The sequence below is a fragment of the Lissotriton vulgaris genome, chromosome 2_1 (assembly GCF_964263255.1).
Source record: "Lissotriton vulgaris chromosome 2_1, aLisVul1.2, whole genome shotgun sequence".
NCBI classification, from domain to species: Eukaryota; Metazoa; Chordata; class Amphibia; order Caudata; family Salamandridae; genus Lissotriton; species Lissotriton vulgaris.
In genome coordinates this window covers 1,418,599,911-1,418,622,115 of record NC_141687.1, presented here as the reverse complement: position 1 = coordinate 1,418,622,115, position 22,205 = coordinate 1,418,599,911, and the positions used below count along the sequence as shown (strand labels likewise).

The 22,205-nt window shown below is 48.7% G+C and overlaps 1 protein-coding gene across 1 annotated transcript in view; it reads left to right on the top strand.

The window, feature by feature from the left end:
- Nucleotides 1–18,354, top strand: part of TNFAIP6 (TNF alpha induced protein 6) — a 212,086-nt gene extending 193,732 nt beyond the window's left edge. The window contains exon 6 of the mRNA XM_086957242.1: nucleotides 17,486–18,354. Coding sequence (XP_086813368.1) covers nucleotides 17,486–17,631 — 146 coding nt within the window. The 3' untranslated portion in view covers nucleotides 17,632–18,354. The remainder of the gene's footprint in view (nucleotides 1–17,485) is intronic.
- The last annotated feature ends 3,851 nt before the right edge of the window (nucleotides 18,355–22,205 follow it).

Here is a 22,205-nt window from a genome sequence, read left to right as displayed (position 1 = left end):
CTAATAGTGTTAACACATAAGGGGTTACTGACTTATTAATAACAAATATGTTAATGAAAGGTTAATAAAATCCAGTGCCATACTATAAGGGGGAAATCCTTTTTGAAAACTTGATACGTAATAAATTAAATATTATATTATGATTAAATAATGTGTGTTCGGCATAAATGTTCAGAAACAAAAAAAAAGGTAACCACAATAAGATGTATCCTGGGTTAATAAAGCAAATTTGAAGTGTGCATTGTATCATCTTCCTGATATCAAAAAGCCTCAGTTCCCCGCACCCGGCCACCTGGAAACTGCAAAGCCCCCTTGACCCAGCCCACATGGTGGTAAGGTCCAGGAGTTATTTCACTTTCCATAACTGTACTTTCTATGGTCGCAGTGATGAAAACATGAGCTCGCTAATCAGCCCCAGTGTGTGCATGTGCTTTTGTCAAAGTTCAAGCAGCTGCTGAGAAGGTGTGGAGGTCTAGACCCAAGCAGTGCCTTTGTAGAGTGCTCCATGCCTGTTTGCACAGTGCCTTTGTAGAGATTCCTTACTGTATTTGTTTATTGACGTGCTTGGTGAAATGTGTGTAAACTCCTCTGTAAAGTCATCTGACATAAATTGCGTGTTCTAAATATTGTCTACAAAAATATCACCCCATTGTAGTTCATGATAGAAAGCGTTTTCCCAAACCCACTACATTTTTGTGAATGATATTTTTGTGAATGAACAGAAAACGACCCCAGGGGATGAAGTCCCTGAAGCCAATGAAGACTCAGGGTATGAGATCGCTGGGGCCTAACAAGGGTTGGGTGAGGCGGGCCGTTTGGCCTCCCTCCCCTTTTTATCATATTTACTGGCCCCGGGAATGGGGTCCATGTGCCAATTAAGGGTCAGGGAAGGAGCTGCACGCCTCCCTCCCCTTAATATATGTGTTTTGGCCCCTGAGTTTGGGGTACTAGGGTCCTGAAGCCCAATTCTATGCTGTGAGCAAGTTAGGTTGGCAGCCTGCTGGGGGTTTGGCCTAGAGGCTGGAACCAGGCCTAGCCCTATGGCCAACCCCCCGCTGTGTACGGCCAAAGGCTGTGCTCAGTGTGGGTTGGCTGCCAGCGGGGAGCTGGAAGCAGGGCCTGGCTGCAAGAAACAATCGCAATGGGCCGCACACCGCTAGCCCCTCCTCCGGATCGCCCCCAGGGACTCTGGTACATGGAGTTCGAGAGTGGTTCACCCCAGTGGGTGCAAGTAGGTACTTGTTGAACTGATGATCTCTAGACCCGATACATGTCCCGGGTTTTTGGATATCGCCCGAGACATGGCTCGGGTTTCGAGATAACTTCCCTCATCAGTAGAGAAAATAGTTAGGGGTGGAAGAGAAGGCCGCCAAGCAACCATCAAAGGCCTCGATGCCTGAACCGGCACACAGGTGCGTCGTCCAGGAGCTCGTCAGCTCAAAGCTCAAGGGAGCCAATTTGTAGAAACAATCGCAATGGACCGCACACCGCTAGCTCCCTCCTCTGGATCGCCCCCAGGGACTCTGGTACATGGAGTTCTAGAGTGGTTCACCCCAGTGGGTGCAAGTAGGTACTTGTTGAACTGATGATCTCTAGACCCGATACATGTCCCGGGTTTTTGGATATCACCCAAGACATGGCTCGGGTTTCGGGATAGCTTCCCTCATCAGTAGAGAAAATAGTTAGGGGTGCAAGAGAAGGCCGCCAAGCAACCGTCAAAGGCCTCGATGCCCGACCTGGCACGCAGGTGCGTCCTACAGGAGCTCAAAGCTCAAGGCTCAAGGGAGCCAATTTGTAGAAACAATCGCAATGGAACGCACACCGCTCGCCCCCCCTCCGGATCGCCCCCAGGGACTCTGGTACATGGAGTTCTAGAGTGGTTCACCCCAGTGGGTGCAAGTAGGTACTTGTTGAACTGATGATCTCTAGACCCGATACATGTCCCGGGTTTTTGGATATCGCCCGAGACATGGCTCGGGTTTCGGGATAACTTCCCTCATCAGTAGAGAAAATAGTTAGGGGTGGAAGAGAAGGCCGCCAAGCAACCATCAAAGGCCTCGATGCCTGAACCGGCACATAGGTGCGTCGTCCAGGAGCTCGTCAGCTCAAAGCTCAAGGGAGCCAATTTGTAGAAACAATCGCAATGGACCTCACACCGCTAGCTCCCTCCTCTGGATCGCCCCCAGGGACTCTGGTACATGGAGTTCTAGAGTGGTTCACCCCAGTGGGTGCAAGTAGGTACTTGTTGAACTGATGATCTCTAGACCCGATACATGTCCCGGGTTTTTGGATATCACCCAAGTAATGGCTCGGGTTTCGAGATAGCTTCCCTCATCAGTAGAGAAAATAGTTAGGGGTGCAAGAGAAGGCCGCCAAGCAACCGTCAAAGGCCTCGATGCCCGAACCGGCACGCAGGTGCGTCGTACAGGAGCTCAAAGCTCAAAGCTCAAGGGAGCCAATTTGTAAAAACAATCGCAATGGAACGCACACCGCTCGCCCCCCCTCCGGATCTGCCCCAGGGACTCTGGTACATGGAGTTCTAGAGTGGTTCACCCCAGTGGGTGCAAGTAGGTACTTGTTGAACTGATGATCTCTAGACCCGATACATGTCCCGGGTTTTTGGATGTCGCCCGAGACATGGCTCGGGTTTCGGGATAACTTCCCTCATCAGTAGAGAAAATAGTTAGGGGTGGAAGAGAAGGCCGCCAAGCAACCGTCAAATGCCTCGATGCCCGAACCGGCACGCAGGTGCGTCGTCCAGGAGCTCGTCAGCTCAAAGCTCAAGGGAGCCAATTTGTAGAAACAATCGCAATGGACCGCACACCGCTAGCCCCTCCTCCGGATCACCCCCAGGGACCCTGGTACATGGAGTTCTAGGGTGGTTCACCCCAGTGGATGCAAGTAGGTACTTGTTGAACTGATGATCTCTAGACCCGATACATGTCCCGGGTTTTTGGATATCGCCCGAGACATGGCTCGGGTTTCAGGATAACTTCCCTCATCAGTAGAGAAAATAGTTAGGGGTGGAAGAGAAGGCCGCCAAGCAACCGTCAAAGGCCTCGATGCCCGAACCGGCACGCAGGTGCGTCGTCCAGGAGCTCGTCAGCTCAAAGCTCAAGGGAGCCAATTTGCAGAAACAATCGCAATGGACCGCACACCGCTAGCCCCTCCTCCGGATCGCCCCCAGGGACTCTGGTACATGGAGTTCTAGGGTGGTTCACCCCAGTGGATGCAAGTAGGTATTTGTTGAACTGATGATCTCTAGACCCGATACATGTCCCGGGTTTTTGGATATCGCCTGAGACATGGCTCGGGTTTCGGGATAACTTCCCTCATCAGTAGAGAAAATAGTTAGGGGTGGAAGAGAAGGCTGCCAAGCAACCGTCAAAGGCCTCGATGCCCGAACCGGCACGCAGGTGCGTCGTCCAGGAGCTCGTCAGCTCAAAGCTCAAGGGAGCCAATTTGTAGAAACAATCGCAATGGACCACACACCGCTAGCCCCTCCTCCGGATCGCCCCCACGGACTCTGGTACATGGAGTTCTAGAGTGGTTCACCCCAGTGGGTGCAAGTAGGTACTTCTTGAACTGATGATCAATAGACCCGATACATGTCCCGGGTATTTGGATATCGCCCAAGACATGGCTCGGGTTTCGGGATAACTTCCCTCATCAGTAGAGAAAATAGTTAGGGGTGGAAGAGAAGGCCGCCAAGCAACCGTCAAAGGCCTCGATGCCCAAACCGGCACGCAGATGGGTCGTCCAGGAGTTCGTCAGCTCAAAGCTCAAGGGAGCCAATTTGTAGAAACAATCGCAATGGACCGCACACCGCTAGCCCCTCCTCCGGATCGCCCCCAGGGACTCTTGTACATGGAGTTCTAGAGTGGTTCACCCCAGTGGGTGCAAGTAGGTACTTGTTGAACTGATGATCCCTAGACCCGATACATGTCCCGGGTTTTTGGATATCGCCCAAGACATGGCTCGGGTTTCGGGATAACTTCCCTCATCAGTAGAGAAAATAGTTAGGGGTGGAAGAGAAGGCCGCCAAGCAACCGTCAAAGGCCTCGATGCCCGAACCGGCACGCAGGTGCGTCGTCCAGGAGTTCGTCAGCTCAAAGCTCAAGGGAGCCAATTTGTAGAAACAATCGCAATGGACCGCACACCGCTAGCCCCTCCTCCGGATCGCCCCCAGGGACTCTGGTACATGGAGTTCTAGAGTGGTTCACCCCAGTGGGTGCAAGTAGGTACTTGTTGAACTGATGATCTCTAGACCCGATACATGACCCGGGTTTTTGGATATCGCCCGAGACATGGCTCGGGTTTCGGGATAACTTCCCTCATCAGTAGAGAAAATAGTTAGGGGTGGAAGAGAAGGCCGCCAAGCAACCGTCAAAGGCCTCGATGCCCGAACCGGCACCCAGGTGCGTCGTCCAGGAGCTCGTCAGCTCAAAGCTCAAGGGAGCCAATTTGTAGAAACAATCGCAATGGACCGCACACCGCTAGCCCCTCCTCCGGATTGCCCCCACGGACTCTGGTACATGGAGTTCTAGAGTGGTTCACCCCAGTGGGTGCAAGTAGGTACTTGTTGAACTGATGATCTCTAGACCCGATACATGACCCGGGTTTTTGGATATCGCCCGAGACATGGCTCGGGTTTCGGGATAACTTCCCTCATCAGTAGAGAAAATAGTTAGGGGTGGAAGAGAAGGCCGCCAAGCAACCGTCAAAGGCCTCGATGCCCGAACCGGCACCCAGGTGCGTCGTCCAGGAGCTCGTCAGCTCAAAGCTCAAGGGAGCCAATTTGTAGAAACAATCGCAATGGACCGCACACCGCTAGCCCCTCCTCCGGATTGCCCCCACGGACTCTGGTACATGGAGTTCTAGAGTGGTTCACCCCAGTGGGTGCAAGTAGGTACTTCTTGAACTGATGATCTCGAGACCCGATACATGTCCCGGGTATTTGGATATCGCCCGAGACATGGCTCGGGTTTCGGGACTAACTTCCCTCATCAGTAGAGAAAATAGTTAGGGGTGGAAGAGAAGGCCGTCAAGCAACCGTCAAAGGCCTCAATGCCCGAACCGGCACGCAGGTTCGTCGTCCAGGAGTTCGTCAGCTCAAAGCTCAAGGGAGCCAATTTGTAGAAACAATCGCAATGGACCGCACACCGATAGCCCCTCCTCCGGATCGCCCCCAGGGACTCTGGTACATGGAGTTCTAGAGTGGTTCACCCCAGTGGATGCAAGTAGGTACTTGTTAAACTGATGATCTCTAGACCCGATACATGTCCCGGGTTTTTGGATATCGCCCGAGACATGGCTCGGGTTTTGGGATAACTTCCCTCATCAGTAGAGAAAATAGTTAGGGGTGGAAGAGAAGGCCGCCAAGCAACCGTCAAAGGCCTCGATGCCCGAACCGGCACGCAGGTGTGTCGTCCAGGAGTTCGTCAGCTCAAAGCTCAAGGGAGCCAATTTGTAGAAACAATCGCAATGGACCGCACACCGCTAACCCCTCCTCCGCATCGCCCCCAGGGACTCTGGTACATGGAGTTCTAGAGTGGTTCACCCCAGTGGGTCTAAGTAGGTACTTGTTGAACTGATGATCTCTAGACCCGATGCATGTCCCGGGTTTTTGGATATCGCCCGAGATGGCTCGGGTTTCGGGATAACTTTCCTCATCAGTAGAGAAAATAGTTAGGGGTGGAAGAGAAGACCGCCAAGCAACCGTCAAAGGCCTCGATGCCCGAACCGGCACGCAGGTGCGTCGTCCAGGAGCTCGTCAGCTCAAAGCTCAAGGGAGCCAATTTGTAGAAACAATCGCAATGGACCGCACACCGCTAGGCCCTCCTCCGGATCGCCCCCAGGGACTCTGGTACATGGAGTTCTAGAGTGGTTCACCCCAGTGGGTACAAGTAGGTACTTGTTGAACTGATGATCTCTAGACCCGATACATGTCACGGGTTTTTGGATATCGCCTAAGACATGGCTCGGGTTTCGGGATAACTTCCCTCATCAGTAGAGAAAATAGTTAGGGGTGGAAGAGAAGGCCGCCAAGCAACCGCCAAAGGACTCGATGCCCGGACCAGCACGCAGGTGCGTCGTCCAGGAGCTCGACAGCTCAAAGATCAAGGGAGACAATTTGTTGAAACAATCGCAATGGACCGCACACCGCTAGCCCCTCCTCCGGATCGCCCCCAGGGACTCTGGTACATGGAGTTCTAGAGTGGTTCACCCCAATGGGTGCAAGGGGGTACTTGTTGAACTGATGATCTCTAGACCCGATACATGTCCCGGGTTTTTGGATATCGCCTGAGACATGGCTCGGGTTTCGGGATAACTTCCCTCATCAGTAGAGAAAATAGTTAGGGGTGGAAGAGAAGGCCGCCAAGCAACCGTCAAAGTCCTCGATGCCCGAACCGGCACGCAGGTGCGTCGTCCAGGAGCTCGTCAGCTCAAAGCTCAAGGGAGCCAATTTGTAGAAACAATCGCAATGGACCGCACACCGCTAGCCCCTCCTCCGGATTGCCCCCACGGACTCTGGCACATGGAGTTCTAGAGTGGTTCACCCCAGTGGGTGCAAGTAGGTACTTGTTGAACTGATGATCTCTAGACCCGATACATGTCCCGGGTTTTTGGATATCGCCCGAGACATGGCTCGGGTTTTGGGATAACTTCCCTCATCAGTAGAGAAAATAGTTAGGGGTGGAAGAGAAGGCCGCCAAGCAACCGTCAAAGGCCTCGATGCCCGAACCGGCACGCAGGTGCGTCGTCCAGGAGTTCGTCAGCTCAAAGCTCAAGGGAGCCAATTTGTAGAAACAATCGCAATGGACCGCACACCGCTAACCCCTCCTCCGCATCGCCCCCAGGGACTCTGGTACATGGAGTTCTAGAGTGGTTCACCCCAGTGGGTCTAAGTAGGTACTTGTTGAACTGATGATCTCTAGACCCGATACATGTCCCGGGTTTTTGGATATCGCCCGAGACATGGCTCGGGTTTCGGGATAACTTCCCTCATCAGTAGAGAAAATAGTTAGGGGTGGAAGAGAAGGCCGCCAAGCAACCGTCAAAGGCCTCGATGCCCGAACCGGCATGCAGGTGCGTCGTCCAGGAGCTCGTCAGCTCAAAGCTCAAGGGAGCCAATTTGTAGAAACAATCGCAATGGACCGCACACCGCTAGGCCCTCCTCCGGATCGCCCCCAGGGACTCTGGTACATGGAGTTCTAGAGTGGTTCACCCCAGTGGGTACAAGTAGGTACTTGTTGAACTGATGATCTCTAGACCCGATACATGTCCCGGGTTTTTGGATATCGCCTAAGACATGGCTCGGGTTTCGGGATAACTTCCCTCATCAGTAGAGAAAATAGTTAGGGGTGGAAGAGAAGGCCGCCAAGCAACCGCCAAAGGCCTCGATGCCCGGACCAGCACGCAGGTGCGTCGTCCAGGAGCTCGACAGCTCAAAGATCAAGGGAGACAATTTGTTGAAACAATCGCAATGGACCGCACACCGCTAGCCCCTCCTCCGGATCGCCCCCAGGGACTCTGGTACATGGAGTTCTAGAGTGGTTCACCCCAATGGGTGCAAGGGGGTACTTGTTGAACTGATGATCTCTAGACCCGATACATGTCCCGGGTTTTTGGATATCGCCTGAGACATGGCTCGGGTTTCGGGATAACTTCCCTCATCAGTAGAGAAAATAGTTAGGGGTGGAAGAGAAGGCCGCCAAGCAACCGTCAAAGGCCTCGATGCCCGAACCGGCACGCAGGTGCGTCGTCCAGGAGTTCGTCAGCTCAAAGCTCAAGGGAGCCAATTTGTAGAAACAATCGCAATGGACCGCACACCGCTAACCCCTCCTCCGCATCGCCCCCCGGGACTCTGGTACATGGAGTTCTAGAGTGGTTCACCCCAGTGGGTCTAAGTAGGTACTTGTTGAACTGATGATCTCTAGACCCGATACATGTCCCGGGTTTTTGGATATCGCCCGAGACATGGCTCGGGTTTCGGGATAACTTCCCTCATCAGTAGAGAAAATAGTTAGGGGTGGAAGAGAAGGCCGCCAAGCAACCGTCAAAGGCCTCGATGCCCGAACCGGCACGCAGGTGCGTCGTCCAGGAGCTCGTCAGCTCAAAGCTCAAGGGAGCCAATTTGTAGAAACAATCGCAATGGACCGCACACCGCTAGGCCCTCCTCCGGATCGCCCCCAGGGACTCTCGTACATGGAGTTCTAGAGAGGTTCACCCCAGTGGGTACAAGTAGGTACTTGTGGAACTGATGATCTCTAGACCCGATACATGTCCCGGGTTTTTGGATATCGCCTAAGACATGGCTCGGGTTTCGGGATAACTTCCCTCATCAGTAGAGAAAATAGTTAGGGGTGGAAGAGAAGGCCGCCAAGCAACCGCCAAAGGCCTCGATGCCCGGACCAGCACGCAGGTGCGTCGTCCAGGAGCTCGACAGCTCAAAGATCAAGGGAGACAATTTGTTGAAACAATCGCAATGGACCGCACACCGCTAGCCCCTCCTCCGGATCGCCCCCAGGGACTCTGGTACATGGAGTTCTAGAGTGGTTCACCCCAATGGGTGCAAGGGGGTACTTGTTGAACTGATGATCTCTAGATCCGATACATGTCCCGGGTTTTTGGATATCGCCTGAGACATGGCTCGGGTTTCGGGATAACTTCCCTCATCAGTAGAGAAAATAGTTAGGGGTGGAAGAGAAGGCCGCCAAGCAACCGTCAAAGTCCTCGATGCCCGAACCGGCACGCAGGTGCGTCGTCCAGGAGCTCGTCAGCTCAAAGCTCAAGGGAGCCAATTTGTAGAAACAATCGCAATGGACCGCACACCGCTAGCCCCTCCTCCGGATCGCCCCCAGGGACTCTGGTACATGGAGTTCTAGAGTGGTTCACCCCAGTGGGTGCAAGTAGGTACTTGTTGAATTGATGATCTCTAGACCCGATACATGTCCCGGGTTTTTGGATATCGCCCAAGACATGGCTCGGGTTTCGGGATAACTTCCCTCATCAGTAGAGAAACTAGTTAGGGGTGGAAGAGAAGGCCGCCAAGCAACCGTCAAAGGCCTCGATGCCCGACCCGGCACGCAGGTGCGTCGTCCAGGAGCTCGTCAGCTCAAAGCTCAAGGGAGCCAATTTGTAGAAACAATCGCAATGGACCGCACACCGCTAGGCCCTCCTCCGGATCGCCCCCAGGGACTCTGGTACATGGAGTTCTAGAGTGGCTCACCCCAGTGGGTACAAGTAGGTACTTGTTGAACTGATGATCTCTAGACCCGATACATGTCCCGGGTTTTTGGATATCGCCTGAGACATGGCTCGGGTTCCGGGATAACTTCCCTCATCAGTAGAGAAAATAGTTAGGGGTGGAAGAGAAGGCCGCCAAGCAACCGTCAAAGGCCTCGATGCCCGAACCGGCACGCATGTGCGTCATCCAGGAGCTCGTCAGCTCAAAGCTCAAGGGAGCCAATTTGTAGAAACAATTGCAATGGACCGCACACCGCTAGCCCCTCCTCCGGATCGCCCCCAGGGGCTCTGGTACATGGAGTTCTAGAGTGGTTCACCCCAGTGGGTGCAAGTAGGTACTTGTTGAACTGATGATCTCTTATCTTATCTTATCTTAGGTGCCATTTATAAAGCGCGCTGTCGCCGGAGCTTCCTGGCGCTAATGACAGAGTGAGTGAGGAGGAAGTACGGGGAGCGGGAATCCTAACTGAGGGGGGGAAAGAGGTGCGTTTTTAGCGATTTCCTAAATTTAAGAAGGGATGTAGAAGATTTGATTGAGAGGGGGAGAAGGTTCCAGAGTGCAGGAGCCAAATGGAAAAGCGGCGGCCACCGAATTTTTTAGTTTTGATTTTAGGGGTGACTAGCAGATCACGGTGGGCTGAACGGAGGTTGCGTGACGGACAGTGAGGGTGGATGAGGGATTTGAGGAACCCGGGGCTGGGGCAGTGGAGAGCTTTGAAGGTGAGACAGGCCACCTTGAAGGTGGATCTCTGGTCCACCGGGAGCCAATGAAGGCTGCGGAGCAAAGGCTTGGCTGATAGCCATCTAGGGGATCCATGGATCAGGCAGGCCGCTTGATTCTGGACGACCTGGAGGCGGTGTATCAGAAATAGAGGGAGACCATGATAGATTGCATTGGAAAAATCCAGTCGGGAAAGCAGAAGTGACATAACAGTTTGAGTGAGTGCTTCAGGGGGAAGAAGATGACGGACCTTACGGATCCTTCGGAGTTGGTGCATGCAGGAGGATACTACAGCTCCAACTTGGGTTTTGAGGGAAAGTTCCGCGTCAATGATTATGCCCAGGCTTTTTACAGCTTTGGCTGGGATAGGGGGAGAGCCGAGCTCTGGGGGCCAGTACTGTGGGCCCCAGAGGGTATGACTGAGTCCCGGGAGGAGGAGCTCAGTCTTGCCGGGGTTTAGTTTTAGTTGATTCTGGTTCATCCAGAGCTGGATGTGAATCATGACCTCGTGAAATGTTTTTATGGCATGAGGAGAGTTGAGGGGGAAGATGAGTTGCAGGTCGTCTGCGTAGTTAAAAACTGTGATATCCCATTCCAGAAGGGATTGGATCAGTGGTCGAAGGTACAAGTTGAAGAGGAGCGGGGAAAGGGAAGAACCCTGGGGGACACCACAGGAAGTGGGAGTCTTGTTGGCAGTGTAAGGACCCATGCGGACTGCCTGTGTTCTTCCAGTAAGGAAGGACTTAATCCACTCGTAAGCTGTGCCTTGGATGCCTAGACCCGATACATGTCCCGGGTTTTTGGATATCGCCCGAGACATGGCTCGGGTTTCGGGATAACTTCCCTCATCAGTAGAGAAAATAGTTAGGGGTGGAAGAGAAGGCCGCCAAGCAACCGTCAAAGGCCTTGATGCCCGAACCGGCACGCAGGTGCGTCGTCCAGGAGCTCGTCAGCTCAAAGCTCAAGGGAACCAATTTGTAGAAACAATCGCAATGGACCGCACACCGCTAGCCTGCTAGCCCCTCCTCCGGATCGCCCCCATGGCCTGGCTGCAAGACAGGCCCTGTGGGTAACCCCATGCTATGCACTACCAAAAGCTGTGTGCCGCATGTGTTTGGTTGCTTCCACGAGGCTGCCTGGGGTAGTTGGATGCACGGCCTGGATGTAAGCCAACCCGATGCTAAGCACAAAGAAAGACCATGCACAGCATGGGGGTGGCTGCCTGCAGGGGGAGTTGGCTACCTGTGAGGGGGTTGGCTGCCTCCAGGTGGGCTGGCCACAGGGCAGCTCTGTTGGCATCCCCCTGTTGTGCACTGCCAAAGGCTGTACGCAGTGTGGGGTTGGCAGCCTGTTCAGGGTTTTCTGCAAGACCTGGCCTCAGGCCAGTCCCTCGGGTAGCCCCTCACCACTCCTGGCTTTTGGCCATGCAATGCTATATGCGTTATGAATGGTAATAAAATATTACTTTTTGTAAAAAAAAGAAAACTAGAAATTCACTGAAAATAACAAAGCTTAAAGTAACATTATAGTTAGGTGAATATATCAGTGACAACATTTATGTTTTGAACAAAAATTGAAAACACAGAAATGTACCAGTCCCCGCCATGCACTGTTTATGACTTCACATATTACATCACTCATGACATGTTCTATGACATAATTTATGACATCACTGATGACATCATCCAAGCTTCTTTTTACCACACTATCCTATAAACTAGTATGACATTAGAGGCCTGAAAGTAAACCCAAAACAGTTCAGAATAATATGTCTTTTGATGTAACATTGACTATACCATACACTTCCCGGATAGCCTAGTTCACACTATCAATCTACCACAGATTTATGAAGAATCCTCACAGCACACAGTGTTCAATGTGTATACAACTGTTCAAAGAAGGCCAAGTTCATAAAGATACTTAGCCTTTGTTCCAAAATGAATGCCCTACTACAGACAGCTTTTAGCTGTGTCAAACCTCTCACAGTCGCCGAACCAACAGTGGGAAATGAAGTTGGTGAGTAAAAAGGGGTGTGTACTGTAAACAGTGTTTACTCTATGAAGAAACTTTACTCTATACCACCCTGTTTGCTAACAGTGAAACTCTCATGAGAAAAACACCAAAATATTAACAAGTATCTACTAAGAACAGTGTACACCCTATGCAACACTTGTCAAGTAAGTCACTATTCGCCTAAAATAACAAAGGTATGAAGGCACTAAAGATTATACTACCTGCAGCCTTCATACTGTGGTGAAACCTTTACAGACAGCCCATCTTCTGAAGCAAAAGAAGCACATGTACATACTTTAGTACCTGGTGAACACAATCTTCTATGATGTGAGCAGCTCAAGGCTCACAATACCTACTATGTACTACATAGTCTTTGCCCTGTTGGAAATGTGTTCTCCCGTCCACAGCATCATGAAGAAAAGGGTCAGCCCACTCCAGCTGTTGGTTAACTTCCTTGTGAGTGGCAACATTCTGTTTTTTCACAAGCAGCACATCTGCTCGCAAACTAGTTCCTTTCAGTGCCAGCTACTACTTTGGCAATGTCTTCTTTTTTTGGCCACCAAAATATTTTTGATTTTAGCCATTTTTTTAACATTGCTCGGTGCTCAGCAACTCCACCAACTATGAAGTTTTGTAAGATCACGGGAGGAAGCAATGTCAGAGCCGAAAAGCTGGCAGCCAATAGAAGATCTATTGGCTTTCCCAATGATTGTTACAAGTCTTACTGGGCAGAGTAACTGTGTGTTTACTACTCGATGCTGCACAGATCTGTGTAACTTTCTGGAGATATAAGTTTCAATAAAAATCCCTCTCACCCAGACATTAATTCCTGGATTGGTGATAATCATCAAGCTGTTAATCCATTGGGTGAAATTGAAATAGAATTTAAATATTGCTACTAGTATGTTTTTAGGGCTCGGCCTACGCACCACTGCGTAGCAGTGGGGCGGAGCTTCGAGCCGTATTGTTCTGGGGCTCAGAATCGTGTATCAAAAACTCTTCAGTGCGCGAGATTGTTGGTAGTTATTTTTGGCAGCTGCATTGTAATTGTTGTTCGCGGTGCCGTTTTTCTAGTAGGCTTAACGCGATAGGCCATATATAATTTTCGTGAGCCATTTCCTGCATTTTCTGTGCGGGTATGCGCACGGCAGTCCATTAATTTCAATTAGGAGCTGTCAGGGAGCCGATGTAATGGAATGCAGATGCTGTGGGCGCGTTCACCATTCTACAGTGCTTTTGGTGGGCGCGCGTTCGACTGCATGGCAGTTCCGCCACAATCACACTTTCCAGCATTTCAGCAAAATGTGGTAGTTTTGTTAACTTTCAGGACGGTCTGTGATTGTGGTTTCTTTATAGATATTTGGGATTGCGCTGGGCAAGTTCTTAGAGAGACTCCTCAAGTAGTGTGAAAGGAGGAGTAAGCAACTCGTTGGAAATTCCGAACATGTAAAATAATACCAAGCCCAGACTTCATGAAGCATTGTACTTTGTTTTGGGAGCAAGGGAAAGTAAACATAAGCGAATTCTGAACAAGAGCAACAAGAATAGTTAAAGTGAATTTAAACACAAATCCTATCTTTTTAATCATTGGTGATCTATAGGAGATCCTGGTGAGGTTTAAAGTACCTCGGTGTGACTCCTGCGGCGAGGTAGCGTTCTCCCTGAGCGGCTGCATGGTGCTGTCACCAGTGTTTCTGCCTTCCCCTCACTCGCATTCTTTGATGTAAATCCGTGATCTACAGAGCATTACTTCATCTCCGAGGATCCAAGGGGGTTTCTGGGCATCAGGCACAATAATATTTTGCTGTTTGAAGTGCCCCCTCTCCCTAAGCAACAAGGTAGTCGTATAGGCAATTTATAGGAATCTGGTGCCCTCGTGTGGCCATTTGTAGTGGCGCTGTGAACCAGACATCTACACAGGCCTTAATGGAGCCAACAGCAAGCCCTTCATATCAGCTGCTGCCTCTACAGAGTGACAGTGAGTGCAGAGTGACAGTGAGTGACAGTGAGTGTAGAGTGAGTGCAGAGTGAGAGTGAGTGCAGACTGAGTGCAGAGTGACAGTGAGTGAAGAGTGACAGTGAGTGCAGAGTGACAGTGAGTGCAGACTGAGTGCAGAGTGACAGTGAGTGCAGAGTGACAGTGAGTGCAGAGTGACAGTGAGTGCAGAGTGACAGTGAGTGCAGACTGAGTGCAGAGTGACAGTGAGTGCCAGAGTGACAGTGAGTGCAGAGTGACAGTGAGTGTAGAGTGACAGTGAGTGTAGAGTGACAGTGAGTGCAGAGTGACAGTGAGTGCAGAGTGACAGTGAGTGTAGAGTGACAGTGAGTGCAGAGACAGTGAGTGCAGAGACAGTGAGTGCAGAGTGACAGTGAGTGCAGAGAGACAGTGATTGCAGAGTGACAGTGAGTGCAGAGACAGTGAGTGCAGAGACAGTGAGTGCAGAGTGACAGTGAGTGCAGAGTGACAGTGAGTGCAGAGTGACAGTGAGTGACAGTGAGTGTAGAGTGACAGTGAGTGCAGAGTGAGTGTAGAGTGACAATGAGTGTAGAGTGACAGTGAGTGCAGAGTGAGTGCAGAGTGACAGTGAGTGCAGAGTGGCAGTGAGTGCAGAGTGACAGTGAGTGCAGAGTGACAGTGAGTGACAGTGAGTGTAGAGTGACAGTGAGTGTAGTGACAGTGAGTGTAGAGTGACAGTGAGTGCAGAGTGACAGTGAGTGTAGAGTGACAGTGAGTGCAGAGTGACAGTGAGTGCAGAGTGACAGCGAGTGACAGTGAGTGTAGAGTGACAGTGAGTGCAGAGTGACAGCGAGTGACAATGAGTGTAGAGTGACAGTGAGTGCAGAGTGACAGTGAGTGACAGTGAGTGTAGAGTGACAGTGAGTGCAGAGTGACAGTGAGTGCAGAGTGATAGTGAGTGCAGAGTGACAGTGAGTGCAGAGTGACAGTGAGTGTAGAGTGACAGTGAGTGTAGAGTGACAGTGAGTGACAGTGAGTGCAGAGTGACAGTGATTGCAGAGTGATAGTGATTGCAGAGTGACAGTGAGTGCAGAGTGACAGTGAGTGCAGAGTGAGTGCAGAGTGACAGTGAGTGCAGAGTGACAGTGAGTGCAGAGTGACATTGAGTGCAGAGTGGCAGTGAGTGCAGAGTGACAGTGAGAGCAGAGTGACAGTGAGTGCAGAGTGACAGTGAGTGCAGAGTGAGTGCAGAGTGACAGTGAGTGCAGAGTGACAGTGAGTGCAGGGTGACAGTGAGTGCAGAGTGACAGTGAGTGCAGAGTGACAGTGAGTGCAGAGTGAGTGCGAAAGTGACAGTGAGTGCAGAGTGACAGTGAGTGCAGAGTGACAGTGAGTGCAGAGTGACAGTGAGTGCAGAGTGAGTGCAGAGTGACAGTGAGTGCAGAGTGACAGAGAGTGCAGAGTGACAGTGAGTGCAGAGTGAGTGCAGAGTGACAGTGACTGCAGAGTGACAGTGAGTGCAGAGTGACATTGAGTGCAGAGTGGCAGTGAGTGCAGAGTGACAGTGAGAGCAGAGTGACAGTGAGTGCAGAGTGACAGTGAGTGCAGAGTGAGTGCAGAGTGAGTGCAGAGTGACAGTGAGTGCAGAGTGACAGTGAGTGCAGGGTGACAGTGAGTGCAGAGTGACAGTGAGTGCAGAGTGACAGTGAGTGCAGAGTGACAGTGAGTGCAGAGTGAGTGCGAAAGTGACAGTGAGTGCAGAGTGACAGTGAGTGCAGAGTGAGTGCAGAGTGACAGTGAGTGCAGAGTGAGTGCAGAGTGAGTGCAGAGTGACAGTGAGTGCAGAGTGACAGTGAGTGCAGAGTGACAGTGAGTGCAGAGTGAGTGCGAAAGTGACAGTGAGTGCAGAGTGACAGTGAGTGCAGAGTGACAGTGAGTGCAGAGTGACAGTGAGTGCAGAGTGACAGTGAGTGCACAGTGACAGTGAGTGCAAAGTGACAGTGAGTGCAGAGTGAGTGCGAGAGTGACAGTGAGTGCAGAGTGACTGTGAGTGCAGAGTGACAGTGAGTGCAGAGTGACAGTGAGTGCAGAGTGGCAGTGAGTGCAGAGTGACAGTGAGTGCAGAGTGACAGTGAGTGCACAGTGAGTGCGAGAGTGACAGTGAGTGCAGAGTGACAGTGAGTGCAGAGTGACAGTGAGTGCAGAGTGACAGTGAGTGCACAGTGAGTGCGAGAGTGACAGTGAGTGCAGAGTGACAGTGAGTGCAGAGTGACAGTGAGTGCAGAGTGAGTGCCAGAGTGACAGTGAATGCAGAGTGACAGTGAGTGCAGAGTGACAGTGAGTGCAGAGTGAGTGCCAGAGTGACAGTGAGTGCAGAGTGAGTGCCAGAGTGACAGTGAGTGCAGAGTGACAGTGAGTGCAGAGTGAGTGCCAGTGTGACAGTGAGTGCAGAGTGAGTGTAGAGTGACAGTGAGTGCAGAGTGAGTGTAGAGTGACAGTGAGTGGAGAGTGAGTGGAGAGTGACAGTGAGTGCAGAGTGAGTGGAGAGTGACAGTGAGTGCAGAGTGACTGCAGAGACAGTGTGTAAGGGTGCAGGGTGCACATTGTGTGAGTGTGCAGAATGAGTGTGCAGGATAAACAGTGTGTGACTATGCAGGGTGACATTGGGAGTGTGCGGGTGAGCAGTGTGTGAATGTGTAGGGGCAGTGTGTGAGTGTGCAGAAAACACCACACACACATAACACCACACACACATACCACACACACACCACACACACATACACCACACACACATAGCACACACACAAACCACACACCTCACTCTCTCAACACCACACACTCTTCACCACTCACCACAACACAGTCAGCACCACACTCACTCCCCAGGCTCACCCCCACAGACTCACCACAACACACTCACCACTACACAGAAAACAACACACACAACAACACACCCCCAGCCGTCAATGAATGGTTTCACCATGCACAAACACCAACAACCATCAATGTACGCTTTCACCAAAAACAAACACGACCATGCATCAGTGCCGCTAAACACCCACGCACACAACACACAATGTCAGTGCAACTTTCACTAAACACACACACATACCAACAGCTGACAGTACACCAGCCACTCTTTCAATTGGCACAATCATCAGCAGCTGTCAGTGCACATTACCATTACAATGCCATTATCTCAAACTCAAACAAACCCGAGCCCTAATGCATTCCTAATGCTTGTTCTATTTTGCCATTTGTCATTATTCTTCTTGCAAAGGTTATTGCTCCCACTGGTTATGTGAACTAATGACCATAGCAGATCCATTTTGCATTTGTTTCACATTTACATTTCCAATGTTTTTTGATGGAATAAAATATTGAGTCATTATCTTGATAAATCTGAAGGCAGCTTTTAGAGTCCAGATGTTTTTTAAACAATGGATATTGCCTGGTGGATAGAAGAGATGTTCAGAAGCGAAGATTATTTGAACGCACCAGGATGTAAACATGATAGGTAACTTTGCACTTCTTTCCTATTACAGGGAACGTGATGACGTTGAAGTTTTTGTCGGATGCTTCGGTCACTGCCGGCGGTTTCCAGATTGAATATGTTGCCCTGAACCTACAGACAGAGGCAGAAGAGATAAGCAAATCAACTGAAATGCCGGAAACAATTACCTACACCTAGATCTGATGAAGAGGCGGCCATGTTTTAGTTTGATCTGAAGATTAGCTTTGAAATGGATTAAAAGCAACATACAGTGGCATGCAAAAGATCTCAAAACCTCAGCGTACAGCATAACGAAAAGAAATGTGAAATCGAAATTTGAATATGAATTTGTAACATATGCTTTCAAAGACATTGCATGCAGATTTCTATGTTGTTAAAAGGAAAGATGCTTGTGGCCAACTAAATGGTGTGTTAAAAGAAAAAATGTCACATACAAGGTATCATTCACTATCAGGGCAGTTTTATAAACGTTATTTAATAATCACTCGAGACAAGGAAGCATATTATAAAAATAAAAAAGCTGAATGTACAAACCTTTTTTATGTACACAAACTGTCTAACTTGGAGTTTTCAGCCGCATAATAGGTTTTTCCTATATAACAAGCATATTTTATCAGTCGGTAAACTTTTACCAACTCCTTAAATTAGATTTGCGACCTCATGAAGCCGATTCACTAATTGGAAGTGGTGTGTGTAGGCTTCCCTTCCAAATACTGAATCGGTATCAGATGTATCAATGTTTTGCAATCGAAATCCTGTAACAAAATATGGAAACATTGCTGACTCCTGTGTTGGGGTGCTAACTTATTCGTAAAAGGTAATGGGTCCCAATGGCTGCAAAAAAATAATTTTGTTGAGTAGATAGTAGTCCATGGGACCACTGCCAACTCTCACAATATTTTTTAAAAAATTAAACAATCTCAGCCCTCTTTTCCTTTAAGGTAAACATTCTGCCTATATAAAAATGTTTACTTTATTTAAAAGCAATCACAGACATGGTGGTCTGCTGACCTTAGGAGACCACCATCCCTTTGAGGGCCACCATTCAAAGTGGGTTGCAATTTGTGACCCACCTCATTAATATTCATATGGAAGGTCAGATTACAACCCACTCCTCATTTTACAAACTGAGCTATCAATAAATAAATTGGTTCATAAAATTCTAGTGGAAGCAAAAATACTTCTGGCCCAAAGAGTGCTCGGGGTATGGATTTGTTCTGGCGACTATGGTGCTGTGGAATTTTTCTGTATGTATTTTTATATAATAAACTTTATGTGTACTATTCCATTGTACAAACTTTTCTCATTCTTCTTTACTATTGTTAAGTATGTTATGTAACAAGTATAACAGAAGTAGACTTACACATGTAGTAGCCTATATCAGTATGAGCTCGAAAATGTGGGTTGAGACTTATTTAGTTCTCCTAGTGCCCAGGAAAGTGAACTGTCATTTATGGTTCTTGTGTTAGCTTGTTGAAGGCGCCCAAGGAGGGAAGTTAATAGCAGGGACACCACCTGCTGTTCAAAGAAAGATCCTCACCACTGTAATGAATAATATAAATGATGTAGTGTTGGGCGTGGGATCAGTTAGGTACATGTCACCTGAGGTAATGGACAGTTACCATCTTGAATAAGGACAAAAAAGAGACCAGGCAAATGGGGTGCTCACTCTTACTCTGGTCGTATAGAATAAAGCACTGCTGAACTTTGGCAGCACTACAAGGCCACACTAACAGCAATGCAGTGCCATTCACATCTCGTAACACAACATTTTAAAGCCACAATAAGATGCTTGCACATGGACAAAAAAGGGAATTGATTTATTTATGTATTTGTCTAGAGCCAAACTTGTGTAGAGGCATCAGAGTATGTTATATGTTAGCAAGGGATTTACATTTCCAGGGTTTCCAATTAGAAGACAGAAAACTCATAAATACTTGATTTTTAGGTCTCTTCTGAAAGAGTAACATGAGGGCACTCTATAATTTCTGACAGAGCATTCCATCACCTTAGGGTAAGGCTGTAGGAGGCTTGGTTAGATGCATTCCCTTTTGTACCTATGAATAACTTAAAGGTGCATGTCATTTGCATTCTTTGTAGTGAATGCAGCCAGGGTGTAGTCCATTCGTTGTGGAGGTTTGCAATTTTGTGTAGACCCCTGTACATAATGCTATTATAAAACACAGGAGAAACCGGTGGTCCCAGTAGAGATCTGGGTACATGTAGTATCATGCAACACTGTCTCAATGGGAATAAATTGGGGAATCGTCTGATTCAATCAGGTCTCGCTGCCCCAAGGGACCCACAGCAGCTACTTCAGTCACGGACCAGGCTATTCTTGGCTTTGCCGCATTCAGTTGATTGCAGTGTGTAAGTCAATTATGGCTTGAATAACCACATGTCACACATTGATTTTTCACCAGTGTAGCCGCCTTCATTGTGGATCTGGCCAGCAAGTTATAGCCCAGCAGCTCCCTGATGATCACTCGTTGTTAGCAATTTACGGCTTCAACCAAGACGATTCAGGCTTCTCTTTTTGTCCCAGGGGCACATTTTCTACTTGTACGGATTCATACCTTCGCATTTTGGAAACCTCCCAAGAGGACCGTTGTGACTCCTGAACTCACCTTGGTAGTCTCACCCAATTAGGTTACCACATCGCCATTTCCTGGCACATGCATCTTTGAAGTTCAACCATTAAGCATAGACGTTTTGTTTAGGATGCTTTTCCAGCCACATAGGCAAAGATCTGGGGGGCATATTATCAAGGCAGGCGAAATGAAATTATCGCTGCTTTTGCGGCCATTTTTGGCCGCAAAGCGGCGATAATTTCATCACCCTATTAGCAAGCTGTTGCTAACATAAGTTAGCGACAGCTTTTAGGTGATAGCAAGCGGTTTGGGGCCCGCTTTGCATGTCAGCGATATTTATGGCTAATGACATGAAAAGTGGGCATATCCAACCAGTTAGCGACTGAAAGCAGTCGCTAACGTCGCTATCTCCTATTAGCAAGGCAAGCGTAGCGATAAAAAAATTGCGCTACGAGTGAATATCGCTAAAAACTAACACCTGCTCAGACCAGTTCTTAGCCATTATATCCAATGGGAGGTGGATATTCTGGCTAAGACCCTATTGGCGATGATGCGTGAATATCGCTGGTTTTCCAGCGATATTCACGCATTTCGCCGCTATTGCCGGTTATTTTATCGCATTGGAGATAATCGTTGCTAATAGCACGTTATCTCTGCGATAAAATCCGGCGATGCTTGGCGATAAAAAAAATTACGCTAAGCTTCTTTAGCGATAAATATTGCTAGTTGTTGATAATATGCCCCTGGGTTCCCTCATCCACTGATGGAACCTGTCTATAAGCCCTGGCTTTTTCTCAGGCAGTAATCGTCTAACTTTGTGTGACCGTTGTCCTGATGATGATCTCCAGTCATGAAGGATGAATCTCCATTGACTTGGGATCATCTAAAGTTAGATTCTGTACTATGCAATGATTCTCCATTACTTCTGTATTGTATTAATTAATGCATAAGATTAGCTAGAATATTTCCAATAAGCTCTAGTATTTTTCATTGTTCACGTGTTTCACTGGCGCCGTTTAATTATTTCTTCACAAGCACAACGTGTTCACCTTTCACTTAGTACAGAATTTTGAAGCATGGTTGATGCTGCCTTATAATTGTGAAGCATATTTTGTATGCCTTTACTGATAATACAACTGCATCTTATCTTCAAATTGGGACTATATGTTGTTGGTTCGTTTGTAATTGATTACCCCAGTACATAATGCAGCACAGCTTGAAATTAATTCTAGGTTCCAATAGAAGCCACTGAGGATCAATCAATTAAGTGCTGTGTGATCAGTCTTATTGGGTTGAATTATCAATCTTCCAGCTGCAGGTAACTGTGGTGGATAATTTGGTAGATTTGTGTGAATGTGTTTTCCAGTGTCTAGAAGAGGCAAAGCCAAGGCCTGCACACTCACTCTAAGTCTTCATCTGTGAAAGAAATCCAGATTGGAGGTCCCAGTGTAATAAATTTGTTTTTGGCCCCAGTTGTGGCTCAAGGTATGGAAATAAGTACCGCTTGTACTATTAGACCATCAGAGTACATAGACAGAGCAGTCAAAGCCTTTCTGTAGAAGGGGCAGTGGGCCATAACTCAGAACTTAGCAATTCAATAAACAACCCTCAATAAAGCAATTTACAGTCATTACCTTTTCCTTAAAAAGGAAACATACTTTGATTAGTTTGATACACACAAAGCAGAATACTATACACAAAATTACAAAGCTACGCAAAATGGCAGGTCAAACAAAGTAAAATGGATCACCCTCTAAGGTGCCTCACAACCTAAATGGGATGAGTACTAACGAAAGACAGCAGTATTCAGATAACCCATATATGGAGAGGAGACCCTGTGAATCTGAGGTTCTTTTAACGGTTTGTGTGCTAGCAGGCTTAAATCCGAAAGCCACCACAGCCCCTTATAAGCCTACAGCAAATCATGTGGTATACAATTACAAAACAGGCCTACTGGCTCTTTCACACGGTGCTCACCATACATTTAGCAATGAAATATGAGTACTTCAATATCAATGACCATTTCACGATGTTATCCCAAACATATTTTGCCTTTCACTATGAAAAGGACATGCCTAAAGGCTTTGATATATTTGCAATTGCAAAACAATTAAAATTGCAATAAAAACATATTTCTAACATTTTACCAAGCTGCGTAGC